The sequence below is a fragment of the Oryx dammah genome, unplaced genomic scaffold (assembly GCF_014754425.2).
Source record: "Oryx dammah isolate SB20612 unplaced genomic scaffold, SCBI_Odam_1.1 HiC_scaffold_17, whole genome shotgun sequence".
Taxonomy (NCBI): Eukaryota; Metazoa; Chordata; class Mammalia; order Artiodactyla; family Bovidae; genus Oryx; species Oryx dammah.
The window spans coordinates 59031032-59058221 of NW_024070201.1; the positions used below are offsets into that span (position 1 = coordinate 59031032).

Consider the following 27190-nt stretch of genomic DNA (forward strand, 5'->3'; position numbering starts at 1 on the left):
AAAGCATTTTGTCCATGGAAGTCCAACCAGGAAGTGAAGAAACCAAACCTTTTACTGAAGACGCCTCTGGAAATATGCTCTTAGGAGATTCACAATCAAAAGAGGAGATAAGGGATTTCCCTGGTGGTCCAGCGGTTAACAATCCACCTTGTGATTCAGGTTCGATCCCTGGTCAGGGGGACTGAGATCCCACATGCCCTGGAGCAATTAAGCATCCACCATAGCTAGAGAGCCCACCTGCTGCAACTACTGAGCCTGCACGCCACAACCAGAGAGTGTGCACTGCAACAAAAGATCCTGCATGCCTCAACTAAGACACAACACAGTCAAATAAATAAAGAAATTATATATATATATACACACATATATTTTAAAGAGGAAAGCAGCTGCCCTAGAGTAAAGTGTGCTAACAGAATGAACACCATACAGAGCCAAGGCAAGGGTGACAACAAATTGGAAAGGTAGGGCCAATTTCATAACAGAGGTAACCTTTGAATTGGGCCTTAAAGAATGAATAAAGAATTCACAGAAGAAAGGCCACAAGATTGGCAGGCAGGCAGCGGGACCCACAGGAGCAAATATTGAGTTATTTAGCAAAACTGTGCTGAATGCTTACTATGCACACGGCCCCGGGCTTGCGTCCTCATCACTGGCGAGGAGCAGACAGGCACACTCTTGCTCTCACGGCGCCTGCTCTCCTTCCACCACCCACCCACGAAGCGCACCTGTGCTCAGCAGCTCCTGTGTGTTAGGCACTCTTATGCATATAGAAGATACAATAGTGGTAAATGGGACAAGCCCATACGCTCACGGAGCTCTCATTCAGTGGAGGAAGACTGATGATAAACAAGAAGACACAGAATAAGAAAAAATAAGATCTCACCAAGGAGGTGGCATTTGAACAGAGACTGACAGATCCAGGAAATGGATAAGGCGGGAACGCCTAAGGACCAGAATGTTTGCTGTGGCTGGAGGACAAGCAAAGGAGAAAAGATATGACGTATGCCCAAAGGGCTAAAGAGAGAGTGGAGAGACATACGTTGGAGAGGGAAGCTGGGCAGATAGACTGGACCAGCTCACGAAGAGTCTTGAATGTCATGACAAACTTTATTCCATCAGTTAATGGTTCCTAAAATGCATTCCAGAAAATATTAGTCTGATGGGATAATTCATGGGAAAAGGGTCCTGTGCCTCCACTGTATCTATAAAAATGGTGATAACAGCATGGACCCACCAGGATGTTGTGAGGATTAAATGGGTTAATTTTTATAGAGGGCCAAGCAAATATGAGTACTCAGAAAGTGTTATTAAACTATTCCAGGAAAACGAATGGTAGGCTGAGCCTAGGCAGTTTCTTTAGATACAATAGATACTCAATAAAGTAAACTGACAAAACATAGTCATATTTAGATAGAGGGGGTTTAGGTACCTGGATAAATGGTCATGAGAATCAGAAGGAGAATTCAGGAGAATGAGCAGTATTTGGAGAAGACAGAAATTCAGTTTGAGATGTACTGGTTTTGAGGAATCTTATGTACTTTTTACCTTCTGTGGCAAAGTGCCTAGTCTCCAGTTAGATGCAAGTATCGGGAGAGACATTAAGAGAGAATCATGACTCCAATCCACAAATAAAACCTCAAAGAATAAGAATAATCCCCCAGGTTCTGATATGTAGAAATAGTGTGCTATGAGAAATGGCATCCTATGCAGGCAGAAGACAAAGCCCCTAGTCCTGTGAAAAATCAGGTAAGATGTTTAAACTCCCTGAGTTCTAGCTGCCTAATTTATAAAATCAGGGAAATAATACTGACGCTCAAAGGCTGGATGCTGAATGCAGCAACATTGCTCTCGTTCCCTTTTGCATTCTCGGTGTCTTTCGCAAAGCAGGACCTAGTCCAGAGTAATGCTTAGCTCACAGGTAAATAATCTTTTGAGGAGGAAATCCCATCACACTCTGGGATATAAGGATCCTGGCTCCAGGATTTAGCACTGTAACATTTAGGGACTCCAATCTTCCCTCTTGGGCCAGATGGTTTGGAAAAGTGGAGGACATTTTTACTTCCAAAGAGCTCATTTTTAATTCATTTATTTTTAATAGTGGTACAATTTTCAGACAGAAAAATGTGAAAAGATTCCCCCTTTTCAGTAAAGTGTCTACCTGGCTGTTAAAGTAATGATTATATACGTCTTGGCCATGTATATTTCTCTTGAGGTGATGGGGACATTTCAGCAAAGGAGGAAGCAAAAGCTTTAGAATTGAAGGTTGAAAGAGTGGGGACAACGTCCAGGGACTTTAGTTCTTGTCTCAGCTCCTGGATTGGCTCACGGTATGACCCCAATCTGTCCTTCTACTTTCTTGATCTCCATCCATCCATCAGCAAGACAGGGAAAATACTGTCTGCCCATACCAACTTCCCTGAACCATTCTAAGAATTAATGATCTAATATACTCAAAGGTACTTTGAGTCCTCTGGAGGAAAGGTGTCATATAAATTAGAGACAGTATAATTAATATAATTTAAGAAAATAGCTGGCCATAACAGAGAGGATTAGGTTCACACGGATCACAAACGACCCAGTCTTTGCAACTGTTTGGTGTTTCTTTTTAAAGTACTTTATTTAATTCTATATCAAACTGAACTATACTTGAATGTTAATTTTGTCTTTATTGGGAAAATGTATTTACATATTTACATATGAGTTAAATCATGAAGTAATTAACTTTAGGATAAAAGATTCTTCAATAGAAAGCAGGAGAAGTAAATAGTAAGCATGAATCAACTGTTATTTGGATTAAGTAGATACTCATTCTATGCTATGACAGACAGGAAAACAGGATGTCTATACCCACCTGATAAAATATATAGATAACGTGCAGACACTTTTATTCTAGAATCTCATACTAAGGGAAAAACCTTAGATAAATTACTTAGAAAGAAAAGCTATGAATAAATTTAAATAGAAAGAGAAACTATCAAATACACTATGACTCGAACATGATAAGTGGGAAAACCAAACTATGACTCGAAAGTTGAAGAGTATCACCATGTGAGATACTGTTTTTGTGAACAAACTAAAGATTAAGAACCTTCTTTGATGTTAACTCTAAACAGTAAGAATCATGGATTCTAGGCTCTAAGGAACTCTCTCACACACTCTCTTCTATAAATCATGGGAAAAGTCATCTTGTTTGCCCTCTCTTAAAGCCTCTTACCTTGACCTCATTATTAGAAATGACTATTAAGTGGTCATAAAGTTGTATCACTATAAACATTTCAGTGAGGCTCCCCTGCTCAAGGTATTCCTGAAATTTTCTTCTGGGAACTCCTAGGTACTTTACTAGAAAGCAATCGCCATTATGTCACACCATTGTTTTGTTCTTACTTTTTATAAAGTGTAATTGATATATATCAGTTTCCGCTGTACAACATAATATATTCAATATTTGTATACATTGCAAAACGATCACCTCAGTAAGTCTAGTTAATATCTTCAGTCAGTTCAGTTCAGTTCAGTCACTCAGTCGCGTCTGACTCTTTGCAACCCCATGAATCGCAGCACGCCAGGCCTCCCTGTCCATCACCAACTCCCGGAGTTCACTCAAACTCATGTGCATCGAGTCGGTGATGCAATCCAGCCATCTCCTTCTCTGTCGTCCCCTTCTCCTCCTGCCCCCAATCCCTCCCAGCATCAGGGTCTTTTCCAATGAGTCAACTCTTCACATGAGGTGGCCAAAGTATTGGAGTTAATATCTTAACTATACATAATTACACATTTTTTCCATGTGATGAGAATTTTTAAGAACTACTCTTATAGCAACTTTCAAATATGTAATACTATAGTAGGATATGACTATAATATATACTACTACACTTATACTAATAGCATATTTTTCATTAACTATAGTCACCATGCTGTTCGTTACAAACCCACAACTTTTTTATTTCGTTGCCATTATGTCATATCATTGCTTTTTATTCAAAAGGGCACATTTCAACTTGCCCACTTCACAAACTCAAGTTCCTAATAATTTTGTACTGTTGAAAAAAAAAAAAAACAGAAGCCTTAAAGTGTGCAAACCATGCCTGGAAAGCATTATGTGTTAGAGTTTAAAAAATAAATTAAAACCTGCCATCAATAACCTGGTTAAAGCTTAGTGTGCTGGAATTCCTAAGACAAGAGCTAGTGGGCAGAAATGACTTTCAGAAAAAGAGATGGTGACACCGGGGGGTGGGGGTGGGGGGCCAGTGGATCAGATTCCAGGAGGCAGACGAGGGGGAGATGACGGGAGACTGGAGAGCGGGACAGGGGACGGGGAGGCCTGGCCCCCCCAGGGAGTGGTTCAAAGGCTAATCAGAGTCCAGGGAGATATCTATGTGTGCTTGGAAAGGAGAGAGGGCCAGGTTCCTGGGGTCCAGACAGGCCATGCTGCTCTTCCTTCTCTATACTCCACCAGCAGAATGGGCCACCTGCCAGAGGTCCCCGTGGCACAAGAGAATGTAAGGCTACTCTCCTTGAAGTTTTGGCATCCTGAGGAACAAAAGAAATTCACCAACAGGACAGAAAGGTGGAGTCATGGCAGCTTGGGTAGTAGGTAATATTTACTGACCATTCACCACCTGTACACATTGGGCACCTGTTATCAGGTACCCTATTTAAACTCTCTGCAGCCCTTTTAAGTAAGATACACTAAGCATTCATAAATCTCCTTTTACAGATGAATAAACTGAAGATCACAAAATTAACAATATTAAAACCAGGCAGATTTAAACACAGGCAGACTAGATCTGGCACTCATGCTCTTAGCCTGACAGCATACTATCTTTTCACACATCAGTACACACATGTGCATTTACACACCACACGACAGGATGCACACCAGCTGTTAATAGTAGTTATCTTGATTTTTTTTCTGTACAATTATTTGTATCTTCTCACAATGAATATGTAAGCTTTCCCAATTAAAAAAAGAGTTGATAGTCGTTTTTAAAAAGCCCATAAAGGGTTAGAATTTTCTCCCACTGAGGATATTCAAAAATACGTGACACAAACTCTTCAATACTACTGAAAGCATTAGAAAGAAATTACAATCTTTACAGAGGGAAATTTGACAATATGTACTAAACCCTTTTAAAAAACACATCATTTGAAACAACAATTCTACTTATAGGAAGCTAGCTTCTAAATTAAGGATGTTTGCAAAGAGAGAGCAGGAAAGATGTCTATCACACCAGTGCAGGTGATAATAAAAAATGAAAACACTGTAGGTGGCCAGTACTAATTCTTGTTGTCCTTCAGTTGCTAGGTCCTGTTCGACTGTTTGCGACCTCAGGGACTGTCGCACTCTGTCCTTCACTATGTCTCGGAGTTTGCTCAAAAGTCCAGCAGTAAAGATCTGGATAAATGAGCCAGAGTGCACCCATACACTTGAGCTTCCCGGGTGGCTCAGCAGTAAAGAATCAGCCCGGAATGCAGAAGACTCGAATTCAATCTCTGGGTTGGGAAGATCCCCTGGAAGAGGAAACAGCAACTTACTCCAGTATTCTTGCCTGAAGAATCCCATGAACAGAGGAGCCTAGTGGGCTACTGTGCACAGGGTCACAAAAGAGTCAAACTCAGCGACTAACACTAGTAACAGTACCCATACAGCTATAAATACTGTGCTGTAATTTTTTTTTAAGTTACAGGACAATATACATCGCTTTATTAACTTTTCAAAATATTCCTTAAACAGAGATGGTGGCAAGGTCGAATGACCCTGCCGTGCTCCTCTTCTTCTTTCCCATTGACTCTCTTCCCTCCAAGGTTCCTGCTCGTCTGTGGTGATACCAACACCATTCTCACCTGGTACTCCTTCTTATGAAGCCTGGCTTTCCATCCTGTCCCTAACCTCTTCCCCTAAGCCCATGTCCTTCTGGATTTACTCTGTTGCCCTTCTTGGTTAAGACAACATGAAATTAAACAGGGGCCCTAGAGGGAGTTTGCTGTGGGGGGGGAACCCTCCAATAACCATCATCCTTTCATGAAAGTTTAAAGGGACAAGAAGAACAGTTTTCAGCCAGTATCACAGGACGAATAAGAAACTAAATGAAAATAGTTCTAGCAGGACCCAGAACCCTAGAAACCCACTTTAGGAAATCAGTGGTGTAGCCACTAACTACAGAGCAAGGGGCAGGTATCTCAGCACCATGAGCTGCGTACCTTCAGAAATGGGCTGCTGAGAGATGGTTACTGGGTGTGTACAGACTGACTGTTATAGCAGCAGAGCATATGGATGAGAATGGTTAAAATAAAATCAACAAAGTGCAAAAAGGAAAAAGAACCAAAATATTTCTTAAATAAAAACCCTTAAAGAGTAAAGACTTGCTGCTATTGAGGACATTCAAAATAGAAAAAAAAAAAAATCTCAAATGCTACACATCAAACAGTAATTACTCCAGAGACAGGATTACATGGAGAAATGTGTATTTTCTATTTCGCACATGTCAAAACCTTTCATTTCTGTAATGTATGTGTATCTTACTTATACTGAAAGTATTCTTTTTTGGGAAAAAGTATTTTAGCCGTATTTATTGATGTGGAAAGTCGTTCATGAAACATTGTTAAGATGAAAACCAGCTTACAACAGTCTTACTCTAAGATCTCTAATTTGGTAAAAAGTGCTCACATGTGTATGTGCTCATATCTATCAATAGAAAACGTTCTAAATAGAATTACCCTATTCTATTCAATAGAGACCATTCTATAAAAATGTTAACAGTGGTTATCTCTGGCTACGGGTAATTTTTTTATCTTGTTTCACTATCTCTATTTTCTAAGTTATCAGAAATGAACATGTACTACATGTATTATAATAATAAAATAAATAGCCCAGACTGTGAAAGCTTTTCCCAAAGACCAGCTCCAAAACTTCGGGCCAATAGCAAGATCACTGGAAGAGGGACACAGTCTCTCAGTACAACTATTCCGAAAGAGGCAAAATCAATTTTAGTGTCTAGGATCTGGGATGTTTGCCACAGTCACACTCAGTTATAATTGTGCCTGATACAGTGCTCCTACAAATACGAAGAACCTTCTTCTTGAGAGTCTTCTTAGGAGCCTCTTCATTTTTTCTTTTAGGCCTGGAGAAATGGAAACTCTGAACTATTAAACGACAACTGAGGCAGGAGAAAATTAAAAATTATAAGTTCATGGTACTAATGCTGTGTTAAAAGGGATTCGGAGTGACTAGGTTGTTGTATCGGAGAAGGCAATGGCACCCCACTCCAGTACTTTTGCCTGGAAAATCCCATGGACGGAGGAGCCTGGAAGGCTGCGGTCCACGGGGTCGCGAAGAGTCCAACACGACTGAGAGACATCCCTTTCACTTTTCACTTTCATGCATTGGAGAAGGAAATGGCAACCCACTCCAGTGTTCTTGCCTGGAGAATCCCAGGGATGGCAGAGCCTGGTGGGCTGCCGTCTATGGGGTCGCACAGAGTTGGACACGACTGAAGCAACAGCGGCAGCAGATTGTTGTATATAAACTTTTAGCTAGAAGAACAGACCACCCAAGAACCCTGTCTTTCTAATTTTAATTGAGGAAACAGAACAACTACCATAAACCCCTTTCAAATATTTCTGCTCAAAGTCTCGTTGAATCACTAACAGCAGCCGACTGGGCACATACCTTGAGGACAAAAAGGAAAAGGAAGGCCACGGCATTTTACATGCAGTACAATGTAATTTTAAAGTCTCAGCCAAAAGTGCAAACACACACACACACAAAGCCTGTCCTTTACGTTCATTCAAAAATCACTCAGTGTGAATCGGCTGTGTGCACTGACTGTTCCAGGCTCTACTCAGAACTGGTGCAGAAGGAGCGCTCATTGGGCTTGCTCTGTTGTCTTGCTGGGGAACAAGCAAGGAAACAATGACATAACAGCCATGGGAAGGGCTGCACAGAGGCCTGACCTAGTGTTAAGGGAAAGAGAACCCCTCGTCAAGGAGGAAGGAGGTCTCCTGGTCATTCCAGGCAACGGAAACAGGGCTTGCAACAGGAAAGCCATGTGGAAGGACATGTGGGGTATAGGAAGAAAGTCAGTGTGGGTGCAACTGGAAGGTGGAAATACAAAGGTGGGTGTGCAACCAAATTATGAGATCTCCATTTGTATAGCCCCCAAGGGCAAAGATGCATATTCAAGAAGAAGGCTGTCACAAATATTCCAAAGATGAGAGGACACAAGGAATGAAATTGAGCCATCTGTAAAGAACATCAAAGCGGCACAGGTCAGAACACCATAGGGGCAAAGTGAAGGAAGACCATACACAACCCACTGCCTCACAAAAGGTGTCTTTAGGCATTTCAGTGGTTCAGAATTTACTAGCAATAAAAACAATAACATTTTAACTGGCAGTTAATCTATAGTTGGCAAGTTTATTTTTAAACCCTGTCTGTAAATGAGATGCATTTTTGCCAAGATAAAAAAGAAAATGCCATCATGGTTGAGTGGCTAGGACCCCAGTTCAGCACACCAATGCCTATTCATTCATAACATCCCTGGAGCATATCTGAGCTATCACATGAATGGGGCTATAAAAATTCTTTCTTTAGGAAGTACCTATCTGCACCTTGTCCCCACAACTCTGACATATGAGTAATGCCGGAGAGCCATCTTGGGGTCTGAGTCTACATATGCGTGAGCGTGTATGTTTAGAGACCCCCTGGACTGTAGCCTGCCAGGCTCCTCTATCCATGGGATTTCCCAGGCAAGAGTACTGGAGGGGGTTGCTATTTCCTCCTTCAGGGGATCTTCCCAACTCAGGGAGGGAACCAGCGTCTCCTGTGGCTCCTGCTCTGGCAGGTGGATTCTTTATCACTGAGCCACCTGGGAAGCCCTATGCTTAGACAGGTAGTTAATTTTTTAAAAAAAACAATTTTATCCAGAATATGGTCCCTCCCAGCAGGGATCCCAAGTCCAAGGTTGGGAATAGAGAAAGACAGAACACAGGTGGCAAGTGGAGTCTGAGAGACTAAAAATCAAACTCTCAGGTCACCTCCTAGTTGCGTGATCTTAGGTAAGTTAACTTCTCCAAGGCTCAGTTATCCTCCCAGGTAATAAACTAGCTAATAATATCTTCCTCATAAGTCACAGAAGCTATCTCACAAGTTATTTTGAGGACTGCATAAAATGATACATGTTAATGGGGGGTGGGGAAAAAGGTACAGTGTCTAGCCCATGCCACCCACAAACAATGTATCACTACTTCAACCCTCTCCCGGTCCAAGTCCCAGTTTCAATGAGACCATTAATTATCTGAGTGACCTTGAGTTCATATAATCTCTCTGGCCTCAGTTTCCCCTTCCATCAAATGAGGAGGCGGGACCTCCAAGTCCTCTTAAAGTTTCAACGTTTCGTCCCACTAGTGTCACTGTTAAGAGGGGGGCCTGTCCTCAGCCTTTATTCTTATGCTTCTTCAGGCTCCCTCTTCACTCTAAATTCCTCTTAAACCTATGGAACATTATGCAAGTTAATAAATTCAGTTTCTAGTTTTAAAAAAAGTAAGGTGCAGTCCTTTCTGCATGCTTAAGTTGCTCATTCGTGTCTGACCCTTTGCAACCCTTTGGACTGTAGCCTGCAAGGCTCTTCTGTCCTGGATTTCCCAGGCAAGACTATGGGAGCAGGTTGCCATTTCCTCCTCCGGATCTTCCCAGCCCAGGGATCAAACCCGTGTGACCTGTGTCTCCTAAACTGGCAGGTGGATTCAGTCCTTTCTAGTTTCTGCCTAATGGATTCTATGCCTCTGGCTCTGCTGTCTCCCTCTACATTATCTGTTTAATAGGCCAGGAGCTGTGTTAAGAAGGTTGCTGTTTGTTGTTTTAGTCACTAAGCCATGTCCAACTCTTTGCTACCTCATGGACTGTAGCCTGCCAGGCTCTCCAGTCCATGGGATTTTCCAGGCAAAAGTACTGAAGTGGGTTACCATTTCCTTCTCCAGGGGATCTTCCCGACACCGAGATCAAACACACTGTCTCCTGCATTGCAGGCAGATTCTTTACCGCTGAGCCATCACAGAAGCCATGTTAAGAATGGCACAAGCTTTATCACAGAATATATTCTCATAGCAACCACGGGGTGTATTGTTATCACACCCATTTTACAAATGAAAAAATCAAGGTTCAGGAATTTAAGCAACAAAGGCAGGGAATTCAACACAGGCTCTTCTCATTACAGGCTATACTACCTTTCCAACGTTTGGCTGTACCTAGTTTGGGTCCTATCGTCTTATGACCCTGTGCTGTGCCTGCTTATCTCATAAATTACTTTGTATTAATAACTTTGTGTATTCCTCCTGCCAGGTGGCGTACATACATATTAACCAGGGACCCATCATCTCTGAACCAACAGAGAACTCGTGATGGGATTCTCAGCCCCTGCAACTGCTAGGTCAGGGTGAGATTCAAGATGCTGCTGCTGCTGCTGCTACTAAGTCGCTTCAGCCGTGTCTGACTCTGTGTGTGACCCCATAGACAGCAGCCCACCAGGCTCCGCCATCCCTGGGATTCTCCAGGCAAGAACACTGGAGTGGGTTGCCATTTCCTTCTCCAATGCATGAAAGTGAAAAGTGAAAGTGAAGTTGCTCAGTCGTGTCCGACTCTTAGCGACCCCATGGACTGCAGCCTACCAGGCTCCTCTGTCCATGGGATTTTCCAGGCAAGAGTACCGGAGTGGGGTGCCATTGCCTAGGCACAGCTTAAATACATTTTTCAAGTAACAGCATAACTCAAGTCTCCATGAAGATGCTGGAACATTTTAGTTCAAGCTCAAGTCTGCAAGCTTTCTAGGTGCCATAAGCCCACTGGTAAATCACAGGACGGAAAGAAAAGGGCTCAGACAACACCAGGTTTACTGACTGGGTGAACTTGGGTGCATGTCTTAGACTCTCTGAGTTTCTTTTCTGCTAGAGGATCCTGGGCAAGTTAGCCCAGCTGAACTCCAGATTCTTCATCTGTAAAATGGGGATAACATTAGCAACTTTCGAAGGTTGGGACAAATAGAAGGCGTGCCTGGTCTGAAGCAGAAATAGCCTTTTGGGAAACTAAAGGAGCCTAGGGGATGGTCAGTTGCTGCCAAGAATCAAGGTAGTCTAGACCCAAGTAGAAAGATGGAAATCAGCGAGAGGTTCCCTGGACTCAACGTGCCAGCCAAGTCTGTATGGACTCCTGCCAGTGAGGGCTGGATGACCTATTATAGCTAAGGCCCTAGACTGATCTGACCACTGACTCCACTCTGTTAGGCCACCTGGCAGCTGTTGCTGGAAACACTTTTTTCAGGTAAGAGGTTTCCAACTGAGCCAAGTGGTAGCATGTAATCATATACTAACTCTCACCTTTGGAGCACCCTGAGTTTGCCAGGGTAACTGAACTATTCTGGGCTGCCCCTATGGGATTCCCAACTTCTCTTCCCTTATACTTCAGTGGGGGTATTCCTTCAGCCTCACATTCTGCATCCCCTTCTGAGACCCCTTTCTCTTGTGTCAGGCCATCAGAAGGGAAATGGGTGAGAAGGAACTGATCTTGCAGTTGGACCTCAGCATTTATTTCTTTACTTATTTTATTTCCTCGGTTGTGGCACTTTTCCATCTAAGAAGTACATTCCTTTATAAAATCTCCCTGTGTTTACTTCCATTCCACTAAATAATTTCTCTGACCTCTTCTCATTTTTACCCTTTAAATATCTGTTGATGGTTCATTCACCACATTCCCCATTCAATTATTAATGGCCCACAAAACTTCCAAGCTGCAATCATTTACTGATTAATCTGCACAACAAACCAGAAAGACAGGTAGTATTAATCCTTCGTTCTGCAGAGGGAAACCAAGGGGAAAAGCGAGGTTAACTCAGTTGCCCAAGGTCAGTGGCTAAACAAGATTATAACCAGGATCCATCCTGTCTTGTATTTCTTCCCACAGGCTTTCTCTTTCCTTACAAATCAGCATTGTCAATGCAGCAAGATCCCTTCTGTGTTGATTCAGTTGTCACAGAACAGCTTGAAACTGTCAAATTCAACCCCAAATAATTCTGTCTGTGAAGAGTTCGTAAATACACGTTGCTAAAAGAAAGAGGTAATAGTACTCGAAAGCAAACTGGACAGATGCGAAAGCGGAGTGAAAAGAATGGGATTACAGGCCCAGTTGTACCATAGGATAGTCTGCCACGAGTCACTTTACTTCTCTGCATCAGAGTCACTTGTAAAAATGGGATTATGCTGAATGATGTTTAAGATATCTTGCTATTTTAAGTGAGATGACTGAGTACCTACTGAAACAGTACAAAATATAAAGCTCCAATATCCAAGATCGTGGTAAAATTGGTGTATTCAGGGCACAGCTACAATCCCCTTGGGAAGCAATATGTCAATATACAATAAGAACCATAAATAATTCCATATCCTTTGACTCAGTAATTTCACTCATACTGTAGTTTGCCCTAAGAAATAAATCAATGGAAACAAAAAGACATATACAAATTAAAATGCACATTTCAGTGCTAGCTTCAGAGGAAAAACTGTTATCAATTTGAAAGTTCATTTTTAGAGGGCTGTCCTATTAAATAAAAATACAGAACAATACAAATGTCACATTGCTATCAAAAAGGATAAATATGAAAATTATGCAAAATCATGTAATATCAATACTATCAAATGAAAATAAACAATAGTAAAAGAGCAAATATGTATTCTGATGTCAACTCTATAAAAGATGGATAAAGTGCAAATCACAAGAAAACTCAAAATAGCTATTATTAGTTTATTTATTTTCTAAATATTTTAACCATTTTTAATGAATACTGTTTTCCACCAACACATACACCTTATCATTTAATCAATTACTTAAAAATTTCTCAAGCCCTGCTTCAGTTCGATGGAAAATGAATTTTCAAGTTTCTGTCTAAATCTCCTAAGTAATTTTGGTTGGCTGACACATTATTCATGACATTATTCTTGAGGAGTGATTTCTGCCTTTTCTGTAATTCTTCAGTGTCTTTAGAGATTCTAAAATCTCATTGTAATTCCTTAGTGTCTTTAGAGATTCTAAAATCTCAGAACCCTGGCACTTCTTTCCCTCACCTAAGAGGATTCTTACAAAGATATGTCATCTAATCTTGCTGTGAATAACCCCATGATTCCCTTGTAATGCTAATATTTGGCAACTGCCTAACCCAGGAGTCAGCATTTTTCCAGTAACCCCGACCAGTTGGGTGCCCCTACAGTAACCAAAGTTGCCATTACCTTTTTCACAGTAGTGTGTAGGGTGATTTCATAGTCCAGAGTTTTGGAGCTTTACAGTAGGATATCTTACCTTTTTCAGGGGTCTTAGGACACCCTTCTGGTTCACTTGGGAAAGCTGCCACCCAAGCATTCCTGTGCTAAGACCTTCCCTTTAAATAAGGGCTCTGACACCCTCCTCATTCTTTAGAAATGTTCTCTTACTATCTGGCAAAGATTGCAGAGCCAATGAATTAAAAATACGATTCTAGGTCTCACATGTGCCAACGAGTGCCCTCGTTAAAGCAGAATGAGTGAGATGAGATCGGTTTCAAAGCTTTACATCCCTTTGCCCCAGAGCTGCCGAGGCCAGGCGCTGAAAGGATGCACAGTAAAATTAAATATCTAAAAATTCATCTTTAATTAACACAACTGGATTAAAGCTAGACACCACTGCATATCATACGAGAATGGCTGAGCTGGCTTCCAAGTGCTCTAATTCAATTAGGGCACAGTGAGTGACACTCGGGCGGGAAAGGTTAATTGGGGGCGCCGGAACGCAATCATTCCTTACCTAACCAGTCATTAAACTTCTTAACCTCTGAGGGCAGTCCCAGCTCGGTGAAATCGCCTGTGTGGAGAAGGATGTCCCCATAAGGCATCTGGATACCATCTGTTCTGGAGTGTGTGTCTGAGATGCAGACAAACCGCGTGTGGCCCGCTGGTTTTGGAGTGTCATATGGGATGGGGTCGACCCTGAAGTAGACATAACAGATCCCATAACAGTTAAATATGTTAGAACCCTCGTAATTGTCATCGCACATACATATTGACTGTTACCCGTGAACGCACCCAGACAAACCGATGCAAAAGACAGGAGGGCCCATTATAACAAGGAACCCTTTGGGGGTGCAAAAGAGACAGCATATCCACTGGGCAAATTCAAAAAGTCTTACTTACCTGGTAGGAAAATTAAAAGGCCAGACTATCTTACACGTAGAGTCAGAAGTAACCCAGGCAACTGAGAGAGTGATTAATGGTGAAGTTTAGGGATATTGAACCCCAACTGGGGAAGCAAAATGATACTATTTTCTCTCTCTTCATGCTCCAATTGATCCCACTACTCATTAGGAAATGGATAACTAATTTATTCCTCCTTAAACATGCATAACTTTAGCAAAGAACTAATTTATGGAGAACATTCTACACATGCTCTGCCAACTAAAATGTTAAGAGACATAGTAGATGGTAAGTGCTTCTAGGCAATTTCCTTTCTAGAACCATTCAATACCTCTATCACGTTTTCAAGCAGAGATTCACAAATCAAATTGTGGGGAGGGGAGGTGATGCCAAAGTAAAAGGACTTTTAAATAAAACACTGGATTTTCCAAGAACTTTGTCCAGCTGCTTCTCTACCACCTCCTGAGGCCCCAGTTACACCTTAGGTTACCTGGAATGCTCACATGCCTTGGGCAAAGAGTCTATTCAGTACAAATATAGTAAGCCTTTTAATGGGTGTGTACAGATCTACATATGCATTAATATATGTACAGTTTTAGAGACCTAAGCACTGTGAAATTACACTCGGGCATAAGAATCAAAAGGCAAAATGATGCACCCGAAGCAAAGAAAATGAAACAGAACATTCTCATTTAATTGAGTGTAACAAAGTGTGCTAAATAAACTTGGTAAAGCAATTCAAATCTGACTCTTCAAGCATACAGTTTTAATTATTTAAAGGGTTTATAGCAGAGTTAAGGATGCTTTAACTATATTAACTCTACACTGACAGCTTCCTGTAATTTCTCTGTAGGAATGTACACTTACTTTGGATTATGGGTGAAAAGAAGCAGCTATCAAAGCAAAGAGAAGGTCACAAGAGAAGCAAATATGCAATGTGGAGATGAGAGCGTAAAATGTTAAATAAGGAACAATATTTCATATCACCGCCCCACCCTGGGTTATTAACATGCAGCAGAGAACACAGGGAAAGCTCAACACAAGATTCTCTGTACCAGTTGCCTCCAAGGCTTTGTTTAATTTTTTTTCTTTTCCCCACTTTTGTAAAAAGAAACAATCTGTTTTCACAGTGGCAATATTTGTGAGGGAAACAAAGGCAGTCAGTATACAACCTGCGGAGTCCTACATTTCCTTAATGGTTAGTCTTTTAATTTTATTTTACCTTTGTCAGAGAAGAAGTAAGGAAGAAGAAAGGAGAACTGGAAGAAGACAAAAAGGATGCAGGGACTGTGAACTGGTAAATATAGTGGGGCTCACTGAAAACCCAAAAAGAAAGTTTAACTTCTGCAAAATATATATATATACATATATATATACACACATACACCTGATTTTTCCTGTAAAGGTTAGAAATTAATAATGGTGTCATCATGAATAAAATTCACTAATCCACTGAGATCTCATGAGCAACCTAGAAACCCTTCTGATAGTATCCAATGTTGATTTTTTAAATACATATTAAAATGTTTGTCTTTCTTTCCCTTACTGAGACTCTATTCTACTGTCTCAGTGGTTCTAAATTGTATCAGTTGACATTGCCTGTTTTCTAAAAGTAGTTTTCCCGGACAATGAAGGACTGTTTCCTGCCATAGCAGACTGTGTCACCCTCGGGAAGTGACACTTCATGTTCTATTCCTACACCCAAAGTTAAGATGCTTGCTTGAAAGGGGCTGTGCACATCTATGCTCAAACCACCAATGTCTGAAAGGAAATTCATCAACCACTGGACTTTAAATGTACACATAAATTCATCATTTATATATCTTTATTTTCCAGTTCTGTTCTCATCCTAATGGTCAAGTACAGACACAGCCCCATTGCTTCCTTTCTGTAACTCAGTTAAGCTATGGGCACAACCAGTGCATCAAAATCCTTTAAGAAGGCAGTCCCCAACCTCTTTGGCACTAGGGACAAGGTGCGTGGAAGACAATTTTTCCATCGATTGGCAGAGGGGGAGTAGGGATGGTGTGGGGATGATTCAAGCACATTAATTTAGTGTCCACTGTATTTCTATTATTATTTCAGCAGCTCCACCTCAGATCATCAGGCATTCGATTCCAGAGGCTGGAGACCCCAGCTTTAAGAGTCTACACAAATTTATCAGAGGGACATCAGAGTCATCATTTTCAATGTATAAAACAGAAAGGAGCACAGACATAAATCCTTCCCTGTGAACAGTCCCCTGTGCTATGAACCTACTCAGTTTAGAGAAGTGAATCACCACTCAGTACATGTTGTGTTTCTTAGCTCTGTGCTGGAAAATCATTGTCTATGACTATTAAAACACCAGTCAATTTCTGAGTAGTTTCAAGTCTTCCCCACCCTCACTCCTCCTCCAGAGAAACACTCAAAGGTCCAACAGAATTAACGGTGAAATAAAGGCCAAGAAATAAAAGAAAATAGAAGAGATAGGAAGAAGAGAGAAAAATGAGTCCTCTCAGCTTTGAGCTGAAATAAAATGATGAATCAGAGGGACACAGGACGACTGAGAAGGTGTATCCATCACCATCACCAACTTGATGTCATCCAAGGAAAACAATTAGCAGACACTGGAAAAGATATGGAGGACTGATTCCAGGAAGAGGACTGTGGAAGTCCAAAGCCAGGGGTGGGGGTGGGTTATAAACATGCAAAAACATAATTTACATACATCCCCTGACCCAGAGGCACTGATGTCCTTTGCTATCCATCAGAGGACAAGGAAATAAGACAGCATAGCCTGTCAGAGCCACACTGCAGGATAACAGGACAAGTATCACCTAGGGGTCACAGGAAAGAAGGCATCTCCACCCAAAGACATTCAGAGTTGAAAATAAGATGCCTAGTAGAGTAGGCAAGTTGCAGCAGATATAATTAAAGTTGAGACAACCCTAGGGAAACGACCATTTCCAAATTGAGCATGTGGTAAACACTTTGAAAAGGCAAGACAGCCAAACATTTTCCTGTAGAAGCGTGTTTAAGGGAGACCGTGACAGCTATCAGAAGATCTACCTGTTCACACTGTGGGAAGACCCTCCCGCTGCCCGTTCCCCCTTAGTTAACAACCTTACTGCTTACTGTTTATGCTGCTGACTTCTCACATGACCTAACATTTCCCCTAAGGCATCATGTCAAATATCCTAGCAAGTGAGTCTCTTACCAAGGCAATCTAACCCCCCAGAGCCAGATTCAAATAGCAGAGTGAGATTTGCACGTACATCTGAGTACACCCAGGGGAAAATAAGATGACATGGGAAGATGAGAAGAAAACACTGCATCATAAAATCCCAGAGCTGGACAAAACCTTAGGGGGCATTGGGTTCAGTGCTTTATATGAAGCTTGAACCTCCTCTATCCCTTTCCTGGCTAGCTGACATAAATTTTCTCTCCAAGTTTTCCAGAGAAGGAAAGCCCTGCCCCTGCATCCCCCTTCTCTCCACCAGACAATTCTGGTTACTTGCTCTACTTGCTAGAAAGTTTCCGATCCAGAAACTCTAAGAAAGCTGAGCATAGTCCAAAGTGACTTGGCCAGGAGCCTGAAGACTGAGTAACAGCTTGGCTGAGTTACTCATTTTGGGCAAGATATTCCTTTCTTTTCATCTCGATTTTCTCATCTATAAAATGGGAATAACACTGCCTAATCTCTGCTGTTTTTGTTTAGTCACTCAGTCACGTCTGACTCTTTGCAACCCCGTGGACAGCATCACACCAGACTTCCCTATCCATCACCATCTCCCAGAGTTTGCTCAAACTCATGTCCATTGAGTCAGTGATGCCATCCAACCATCTCATCCTCTGTCGTCCCCTTCTCCTCTTGCCTTCTATCCTTCCCAGCATTAGGGTCTTTTCCAGTGAGTTGGCTTTTCACGTCAGGTGGCCAAAGGATTGGAACTTCAGCTTCAGCATCAGTCTTTCCAATGAACATTCAGGGTTGACTTCCTTTAGGATTGACTAGTTTGATCTCCTTGCTGTCCAACGGACTCTCAAGTCTTTCCCAACACCAATAGTTCCAAGGCATCCATTCTTCAGCACTCAGCCTTCTTTATGATCCAGTTCTCACATCCATACATGACTACTGCAAAAACCATGGCTTTGACTATATGGACCTTTGCTGGCAAAGTAATATCTCTGCTTTTTAATACACTGTCTAGGTTTGTCATAGCTTTTCTTCCAAGGAGCAAGCGTCTTTTAATTTCATGGCTGTAGTCACCATATGCAGTGATTTTGGAGCCCAAGAAAATAAAGTCTGTCACTGTTTCCACTGTGTCTCCATCTATTTGCCTTGAAGTGATGGGATCAGATGCCATGATCTTGTTTTTTGAATGTTAAGTTTTACGCCAGCTTTTTCACTGCCTAATCTACTCTATCACTATAAGGAAATAAACTGTCAAGTACTGGATCTGACATGCAGCACATGCTCTGAAATTGAAGATACTGAATGATGTAAGGTGCGGTGGGAGGAGCGTCATGTTTGGCTATAAAGCCAGACTATCTGGCTATGAATCTCACTTCACTTTTATTAACAGTGTGACACCAAGCAACGTGCTTGATTCCTGTGTCTTGGTTTCCTTACCAATAAAATGAATATAAAAATAGTTCCTAACTCATAAGATTGCCATGAGGATGACAAAGAATAATGTACTCAAAGCACTTAGAACAGTGCCTGACACACAGCAGACTATCAATGTTAGGTTTTGTTTTAACTCAGTAGTAATATTTTTACTACTAGTAGTAGCAGTAGTTAAGTGTTTCTGACCTCCATGTCTCCTTCCATTACAAGGAGATAATAACAGCTAGCACACAGCTTTATTCAATGAAAGCTGATCACACACACAACGGCCAGCACAGCACTGGTACATAATCCACAGTCAATAAAAGCATTCGTTTCTTAGGACTTCCCTGGTGATCCAGTGGTTAAGATTCCATCTTCCAAGGCAAGGGACACACCAGGGTTCCATCCCTGGTCAGGTCAGCTAAGGTCCCACACGCCACACAACTACTAAACCCACATGCCAGAATCACTGAGCCTACTCTCTCGTGCTGCAACTAGAGAGAAGCCCGTGAGTCCACATGCCTCAACAAAGATCCTGCATGCTGTAACTAAGATCCGATGCAGATGAAAATAAAAATACTTTTTTAAAATTAAAACCATGCATTTCCTTCCTGTCACTTCTTTCTTAATCCTAGTTCTGCAAACAGCAGAGAAGAAGAATTCAGTCCCTTTTCCATTGGAAAGTTCTTCAAATATCTGAGGACATGCATTATAATCCCCTAAAATCATCTCTAACCTACTTGACTGGCCACGCTGTCCACAACTTTTTCTTTTGGGATAGGATGTCCAGTGCCCTCGGCATCCTGATGATCTCCTGGATACAATCCAATTGAATAGAAAGCATCTATCCATAATGTCAGAACTCATGGGCCATATGGATTCACAGGGGGGTTACTTGATGGCTCAGACACCACCTTCAATGCAAGAGACCCAGGTTCAATCCCTGGGTCGGAAAGATCCCCAGGAGAAGGGAATGGCTATCCACCCCAGTATTCTTGCTTGGAGAATCCCATGGACAGAGGAGCCTGGCGGGCTACAGTCCATGGCCTCACAAAAAGTTGGACACAACTGAGCAACTAACACAAGCACATATGGATTCATGGGCCCATGAGCTGTTTATCCAAGACATAAACGCTAGTACAGGCGCTGGAGAACCACCAAAGCTGGACACCCTGGAGGATTTTCCTAGGGGAAGCCTGAGCTATCATCTTGAGCTTTCCAATTAAGTCTCCAGGTTTTGTGCCAAGCCTCAAATCTTGTTCTTGAAGCTTGACTGTCAAATGTTTATATATCCCATTGCCTACTCAAACAAATAAACCATTCTCATTCACTCCTTTCTGACCCATTAGTTTTTTTGATTTTTTTTTTTTACCATAAAACACTAATATGATAATATTATTGCTTCCACTCTGGAAAGCTCTATTGGTCATATCTGTTATTTTTTCAATAGCAAATGTATACACTGTTGCAAGCCCTATTGACAGGTCTTCAGAAGAGCTGTAAATATGTGGTTTGTTATGACAGGAATTTCTTCTTTAGGCCAAATGAGAAGTAAAAGCCTTATGTACACATTTAGATTATAATTCACTGTCAAACAAGACTAAAACTCTTACAAAGCATTTTAACAGGATTCCAATGTATTTATCATCTCCCATTCCACTTGAAAACCATGATGCTGTACTTATGCACCCCAGTGACTTTAACAAGTTTTCAAATGTGATAGTAAAGCTTTCATTTTTACCCTGAAAATTCAGCTGATGTGAGAGTTAAAGTTAGGTTTGCGATGTTACACCATCCACCCTAGACATAAGAATTCAGTCCCCTTTCCAATTGACTGTTTGATAAAGATATGCAAAACCCTCTAGCAAAACAATGAATAAATAAATACCAGGCTTAAGTTAGTACAGTAACAGAATTTTTCAACTGGAAGGGCTTCAGAGATGATCTAATCCTGTGTTTCGCTTCTCTCAAGACAGGCTTCATGGTTTTGCCTTTTTTGTATGCTATTACTTAATTTTTGTTAAGCATCTTACATTTTTTACACAATTTTGTTTAGTTTTGCCCTAAACAGTTTCATCTATGTAGGCATGAAGTGGATATGGTGATTGTACTTCTCAACTAGCATTGAAAAAAATACATAGGTATAACAATTTTTAAGATTTGTCCAGTCTAAAGAACTAGAACTCAAGTTTTCTAACTTCTGATTCACTTCTCTTTTTACCTAACTTTGGAAGCTAAAAATATGCTTGGACTTGGAGAATAAAAGATGTTAAAAATAATAAAATGACATCAAAGCAAACCACCTAAAATCTTGTAATCATTAATATCTAGAGACTGCTCAAAATTATTGGAGTTCACTGTCAAAAATACCCAAGTCTTAGTGCACTGATGCCTCTATTTTTATGACTGCTATCCAACTGAATGGAGTCTCTTCAAACCTCAAGAAAATGCACATTAGAGTTCATTAGGAAAATAAGCAATATAGAATTTAATTTTTTGAGTACTAGTTAAGATAAAGTCCCTGATGCTGGAAAAGACTGAGGGCAGAAGAAGAAGAGGGCATCAGAGCATGTGATGGCCGGATGGCATCACCAACGCAATGGACATGAACTGGGATAACCTTCAGGACATGGTGATGGAGAGAGGCCTGACGTGCTGCAGTCCATGGGGTTGCAAAGAGTTGGACACGACTGCGTGACTGAACACCAACAAAAAATGAAGAGTGCTTCTCATTCTCGGAGACATCAAGTCACATGAGCAAACTGACTGTAAATGCTTCCAAATACAGGTGGCATTAGAGGGGCCACTTTAGCTGACAGACAAGCCTCATTAAAAAGAGCTCTGGCTGTGGAGTCCAGGGCCTTCCTGCACCCCCACTACATTGGTCACTAGTTAGTTACATGATCCTGGGCAAGTCACTGCCCTTCTTGTAACCTCTGTTCTTCAAGTGTGAAAAGAGAGGCAGGACCAAATTCTCAAATGATTACCTGCCTGGTTTCTCCACCACCAGAAATCTGTGCAAGACCTTAGAAACAAGTCAGTCTCGTAAGCAGTGTAAAACATGCTCTTTCTCTTTGCAATTGTATTTTCTGCTTTCCAGACAATGCAAAAGTAAATGCAGTCCAGATCCTTCCAAACAGAATCAGAATTAGCCAGACTTCACATACAAAGAGAGGTGAAATTGCAATTTAGGACCATAGATGGAGCTCCCAGGTCTTTCTAGTGTAAAACAGAGCAAAGAAACCAGAATCCCAGCTACCACAATTAAACAAAAATTAAACGATGTGGGATTTAACTAGTTGCTTCAAAAATGGGCTGTTCTCCATTTTCTAAAACTCTGAGCTGACGAAACTCTCCCAGTTTAGCCTTCGTGTCCCAGAACAGTAATGGTGCTGAAACATAGTGAGGAAGCATAACACAGCCAAATGTTTAAATATACTCACATTTGTACCAAGGGCACTGCTTTCCTCTAACTGCTGAACTGCTGTATCAACACTGTTCTACCACCAACTAATTATAGCTAACAAAAGCCCACTGCACAGAGTGTGTCTCGTGTTTCATCTATTTTTTTCCTACTACAGAAGTACAGTGCTGACATCCAACGAATACTAAGTGGTCATAATTTAATTCTTCAAGCACTGCATGTGATAGGAATTTCCAGTCCTTCTGCTGGGTCCACTAGGGTGTTTCAGTGCCCATCAGGCTAGCTACTGTGGTAGCCACTGCAGCCTCTCCAATGGCAAGCGGTTGGGTCATAAATATCCCACTGGAGATGTGTTGTCCAGGGTTAAATGTTTCCTGCTCTTTTAACAACCAGGTTTGTTAGCTTACACTTCTGGGTACTGGCCTTGCCTTTGAAAAAAGAAGGCATATGACACTGAACTGAGTGCCTGTCACTCCACACAGTCAACAAGGATTTCTTAAACACCCACCTGCATGCCAGGAGTCATGGTAAGCTCTAGGAAGACAAGGAAGCAGCCTACAAGGATTCGGGAGTTGACCTGTCAGTTCCTTACAGGCATACCTCAGAGATATTGTGGGTTCAATTCCAGACCGCCACAATAAAGTGACCAACGCAAGAATTTTTTGGTTTCTCAGTGCATATACAAGTCATATTTACACTATACTATAGTCTATTAAGTGTGCAATAGCATTGTATCTTTAAAAAAAAAAACAAGATGCATGCTTTAAAAAATTACTGCTAAAAAATAACTATCATCTGAGCAGTCAGCAAGCTGCAAACTTTTTGCTGGTGGAGGGTCTTGCCTTGCTGTCGGTGGTGGCTGACTGATCAGGGTGGTGGCTGCTGAAGGTTGGGGCGGCTGTGGTAATTGTTTAAAATAAGATAACAAGAAAGTCTGCCATATCAACTAATGCTTCCTTTCACAAATAATTTCTCTGCAGTATGCAGTGCCATTTGATAGCATTTCATTCACAGAACTTCATTCAAAACTGGCACCAGTCCTCTCAAATCCTGCTTCTTCTTTAATCAGGTAAGTTTACCTAATATTCTAAATCCTTTGCTATCATTTCAACAGTCTTCACAGCATCTTTACCAGGAGTAGATTCCATCTCACTTTTTTTGCTCATCCATAAGAAGCAACTCTTCATCTGTTAAAGTTTTATCATGAGATTACAATTCAGCCACATCTTCAGGAACCACTTCTAATTCTAGTTCTCTTGGTACTTCCTCATTTGCAGTTTCCTCCACTTCAGTCTTTGACTCCTCTCAAAGTCATCCAGGAAGGCTGGAATCAACTTCCAAACTCTTGTTCCTGCTGATACTCTGACATCTTCCCACGAATCACCAGTGTTCTTAACGGCATCTAGAACAGTGAATCCTTCACTGTTTGAAAACAGATGGTTTTCAATTTACTTTGCCCAGACACATGAGAAGAATCATTATCTCTAGCAACTACAGACATAAGAAATATATTTCTTAAATTATAAACCTGAAAGTCAAAATGACTCCTTGTTCCAACAACTGCAGAATGGATGTTGTGTTGGTGTGGCATGCTCAGTCGTGTCCAGTGCTTTGACCCCATGGACTGTAGTCCACCAGGCTCCTCTGTCCATGGGATTTTCCAGGCAAGAATACTGGAGTGGGTTGCCATTCCCTTCTCCAGGGCATCTTCCCGATCCAGGGGTCAAACCTGCATTGGCAGGTGGATTCTTTACCACTGAGCCACCTGGGAAGCCCCCAACACCACCTTGTTGAGCATCTCCATCAGAGCCCTTGGCTGATTACATACACTGTCTGTGAGCAGTCATATCCTGAAAAGAATGTTTTTCTTTTTTTTTTCCTGAACAGTAGGTCTCAGTAGTTGGCTTGAAATATTCAGTAAACCATGGTGTAAACAGATTTGCTGCCATCCCAGCATCACTGTGCCATTTACAGAGCACAGGCAGAGCTGATTAAGTATAATCCTTGGGAATCCTTGTTGACGCCCCTGGTGACTCAGACAGTAAAGCATCTGTCTACAATGCGGGAGACCCGGGTTCGATCCCTGGGTTGGGAAGATCCCCTGGAGAAGGAAATGGCGATCCACTCCAGGTCTACTGCCTGGAAAATCCCATGGACAGAGGAGCCTGGTAGGCTACAGCCCATGGGGTCCCAAAGAGTTGGACATGACTCAGTGACTTCACTTTCACTTTGGGAATCCTAGGCTTTTTGGAATGCTAAAGGAGCATGGGCTTCAACTTAAAGCCACCAACTGGATTAGCCTGTAACAAGATAGTCAGCCTGTCCTTTGAAGCTTTGAAGCCAGGCACTGACTTCTCCTCTCTAGCTATATTAAGTCCTAGATGGCACCTTCTTCCAACATAGGGCTTATCGTCTGCATTGAAAAACAGCTCTTTAATGCAGTGGTCCCCTTTTTGACCTTTTTGACCCCAGGGACTAGTTTCCTGGAAGATGATTTTTCCGTGGACCAGTAGGGGGATGGTTTCAGGGTGATTCAAGTGCATTACATTTATTGTGCACTTTATTTCCATCATTATTATATCAACTCCACCTCACATCATCAGGTATTAGATCCTGGCAGCTGGGGACCCGTAGTTTAGGGTTGCCATCTTCATTAATTATCTTGGCTAGATCTTCTGGACAACTTAAAGCAGCTTCTACATCAGCACTTGCTGCTTCACCTTGCATTTTTGATGTGTTGGAGACAGCTTCTTTCCTTAAGCCTCACGATCCAGCTCTGTTAGTGTCAAACATTTCTTCTGCAGCTTTCTCAGCTCTCAGCTCTCTCAGGCTTGACAGAATTGAAGAGAGTTATGCTTTTGTTCCAGAGAAGGCAATGGCACCCCACTCCAGTAATCTTGCCTGGCAAATCCCATGGATGGAGGAGCTTGGTAGGCTGCAGTCCATGGGGTCGCTAGGAGTTGGACATGACTGAGAGACTTCACTTTCACTTTTCACTTTCATGCGTTGGAGAAGGAAATGGCAACCCACTCCAGTGTTCTTGCCTGGAGAATCCCAGGAGGATTCTGGGCATCTCCATCTCCTGGTGGGTTGCTGTCTCTGGGATCGCACAGTCGGACACAACTGAAGCAACTTAGCAGCAGCAGCAGCAGGCTTTTGTTCTAGATCAGGATCTGGCTTAGGGGAATGTTGTGACTGGCTGGATCCTCTCTCCAGACCATTCAAAACTTTCTCCATATCAGCAATAAGGCTGTCTCACTTTCTTATCATTCATGCGGTCAGTGGAGTAGCACTTTCAATTTTCCTCAAGAACTTTTCCTTTACATTCGCAACTTGGCTAAGTATTTGGTGCAAGAGACCTAGCTTTCAGTCTATCTTGGCTTTTGGCATGCTTTCCTCACTAAGCTTAATCGTTTCTACTTTTCTTTGATTTCAAGTGAGAGTTGTGCAACTCTTCCTTGGACACTTAGAGGCTATTATAAGCTTATTAATTATCCTAATTTCAATATTTTTGGTGTGTCTTAGGGAATAGGGAAAGGAAAGACGAGGAGAGAGAGCAGGGAACAGCTGGTCAGTGGAGCAGTCAGAAATACACAAAACAATTATTAAGTTCATTGTCTTATACAAGGCATGGTTTGTGGCATCCAACGCCCCATAACAATTACAACAGTTACATCAAAGATCACTGATCACAAATCACCATGGTAAGTATAATAATAATGAAAAACGTTGAAATATTTTAAGAATTACCAAAATGTGACACAGAGACACAAAGTCACCAAATGCTGCTGGGGGATTGTCACAAACCATCCATTTGTAAAAAACAAACAAAATGCAGCATCTGTAAAGCACAATAAAATAAAGCACAATAAATCTAGGTATGTCTGCATTCAACAAATGTATGATTTCTGTTCAGTCACTGAGCTCTTTCCCAGACATTTACTAAGCACCTTCTATGGACCAGATTGCACTAGGTGCTGGGGAGACAGGTAAAGCCAAGCCCCAGAAGGTTTCTGTGGTGTGTAAACAAGTGATTTATGAAACAGCTCATGAACAGCTAGAATCAAGGACCTGCATGGTGGTGGTTGTCACAAATAATCAATGATGTGTGGGGTACTGTGGGATAAAGGAGAAAATGCCTGGCACTGCTTGTGGGTTAGGACAGACAGGGAGCATTACAATGGACAAAGGACACAAGGGGGTGTGTCAATTCAATTTCAAATGCCGGGGACGAAGGATCTCAGGCTCAGAAAGAAGACGCATGAGAGTGGCCTGGAGCTGGAATCTGAATTGGGATTTAAACAAGCACAGAACTTGGAAAGTCAAGCAGAAACGAGGAGCTATCCAGGCAACAGTGGACACTGAAAGGAAGCACATCACTTATTTAGGGACTTGTGAGTGAAGAGGCAATGCCAGAGCAGAGTCAATGTGTCAGAGAGCAGTAGAAGGTTCGAAAGGCTGGTGGGACTAGGGACCACACCAAGCAAGGAGAGCCAGACTGTAGGGCCTGAATCAGCCCCGGAGGCTGTGGAAATCCGCCCCCTCCACCACACTCACTGAAAGGTGCAAGGGGCCACAAAGAAAGCTGGCTTTAAGGAAAACTGACGTGGCCACTGCAGGATGTGAGGGATGGGATGGTGCTGGGGGTACTACAGAAAAGGAGGCTGACTCAAAATTACCTGCAAAAAAAATCTAGCCATATGTTTGATAAAGCCACACCCAGTAAAAACAGAAAGTAGAGGATAAGAAGGAAAGGCAGTAGAAACCTGATGGTATTATAAATAGAAACTGTAAACGATAATTGGAGAAGTAGTCAAAAATGAACTACAACATCCTACATGATTATAGTTCCCCCACTTTTATCACTGATCTGATGCTACAGACCGAGTGTCTGTGTCCTCCCCTGAAATTCGTATGTTGAAGCCCTAATATGATTGCATTTGAAGGTGCAGTCTCCGGGAGGAAAT

The 27190-nt window shown here is 41.9% G+C and overlaps 1 protein-coding gene across 1 annotated transcript in view; it reads right to left on the minus strand.

Annotated features, from left to right (window-relative positions):
- The window catches only part of MPPED2 (metallophosphoesterase domain containing 2), a 209459-nt gene that overhangs the window by 140255 nt on the left and 42014 nt on the right, over positions 1-27190 (minus strand). Inside the window, exon 3 of the mRNA XM_040258927.1 lies at positions 13823-14004. Within this exon, the coding sequence (XP_040114861.1) occupies positions 13823-14004 (182 nt within the window). The remainder of the gene's footprint in view (positions 1-13822; positions 14005-27190) is intronic.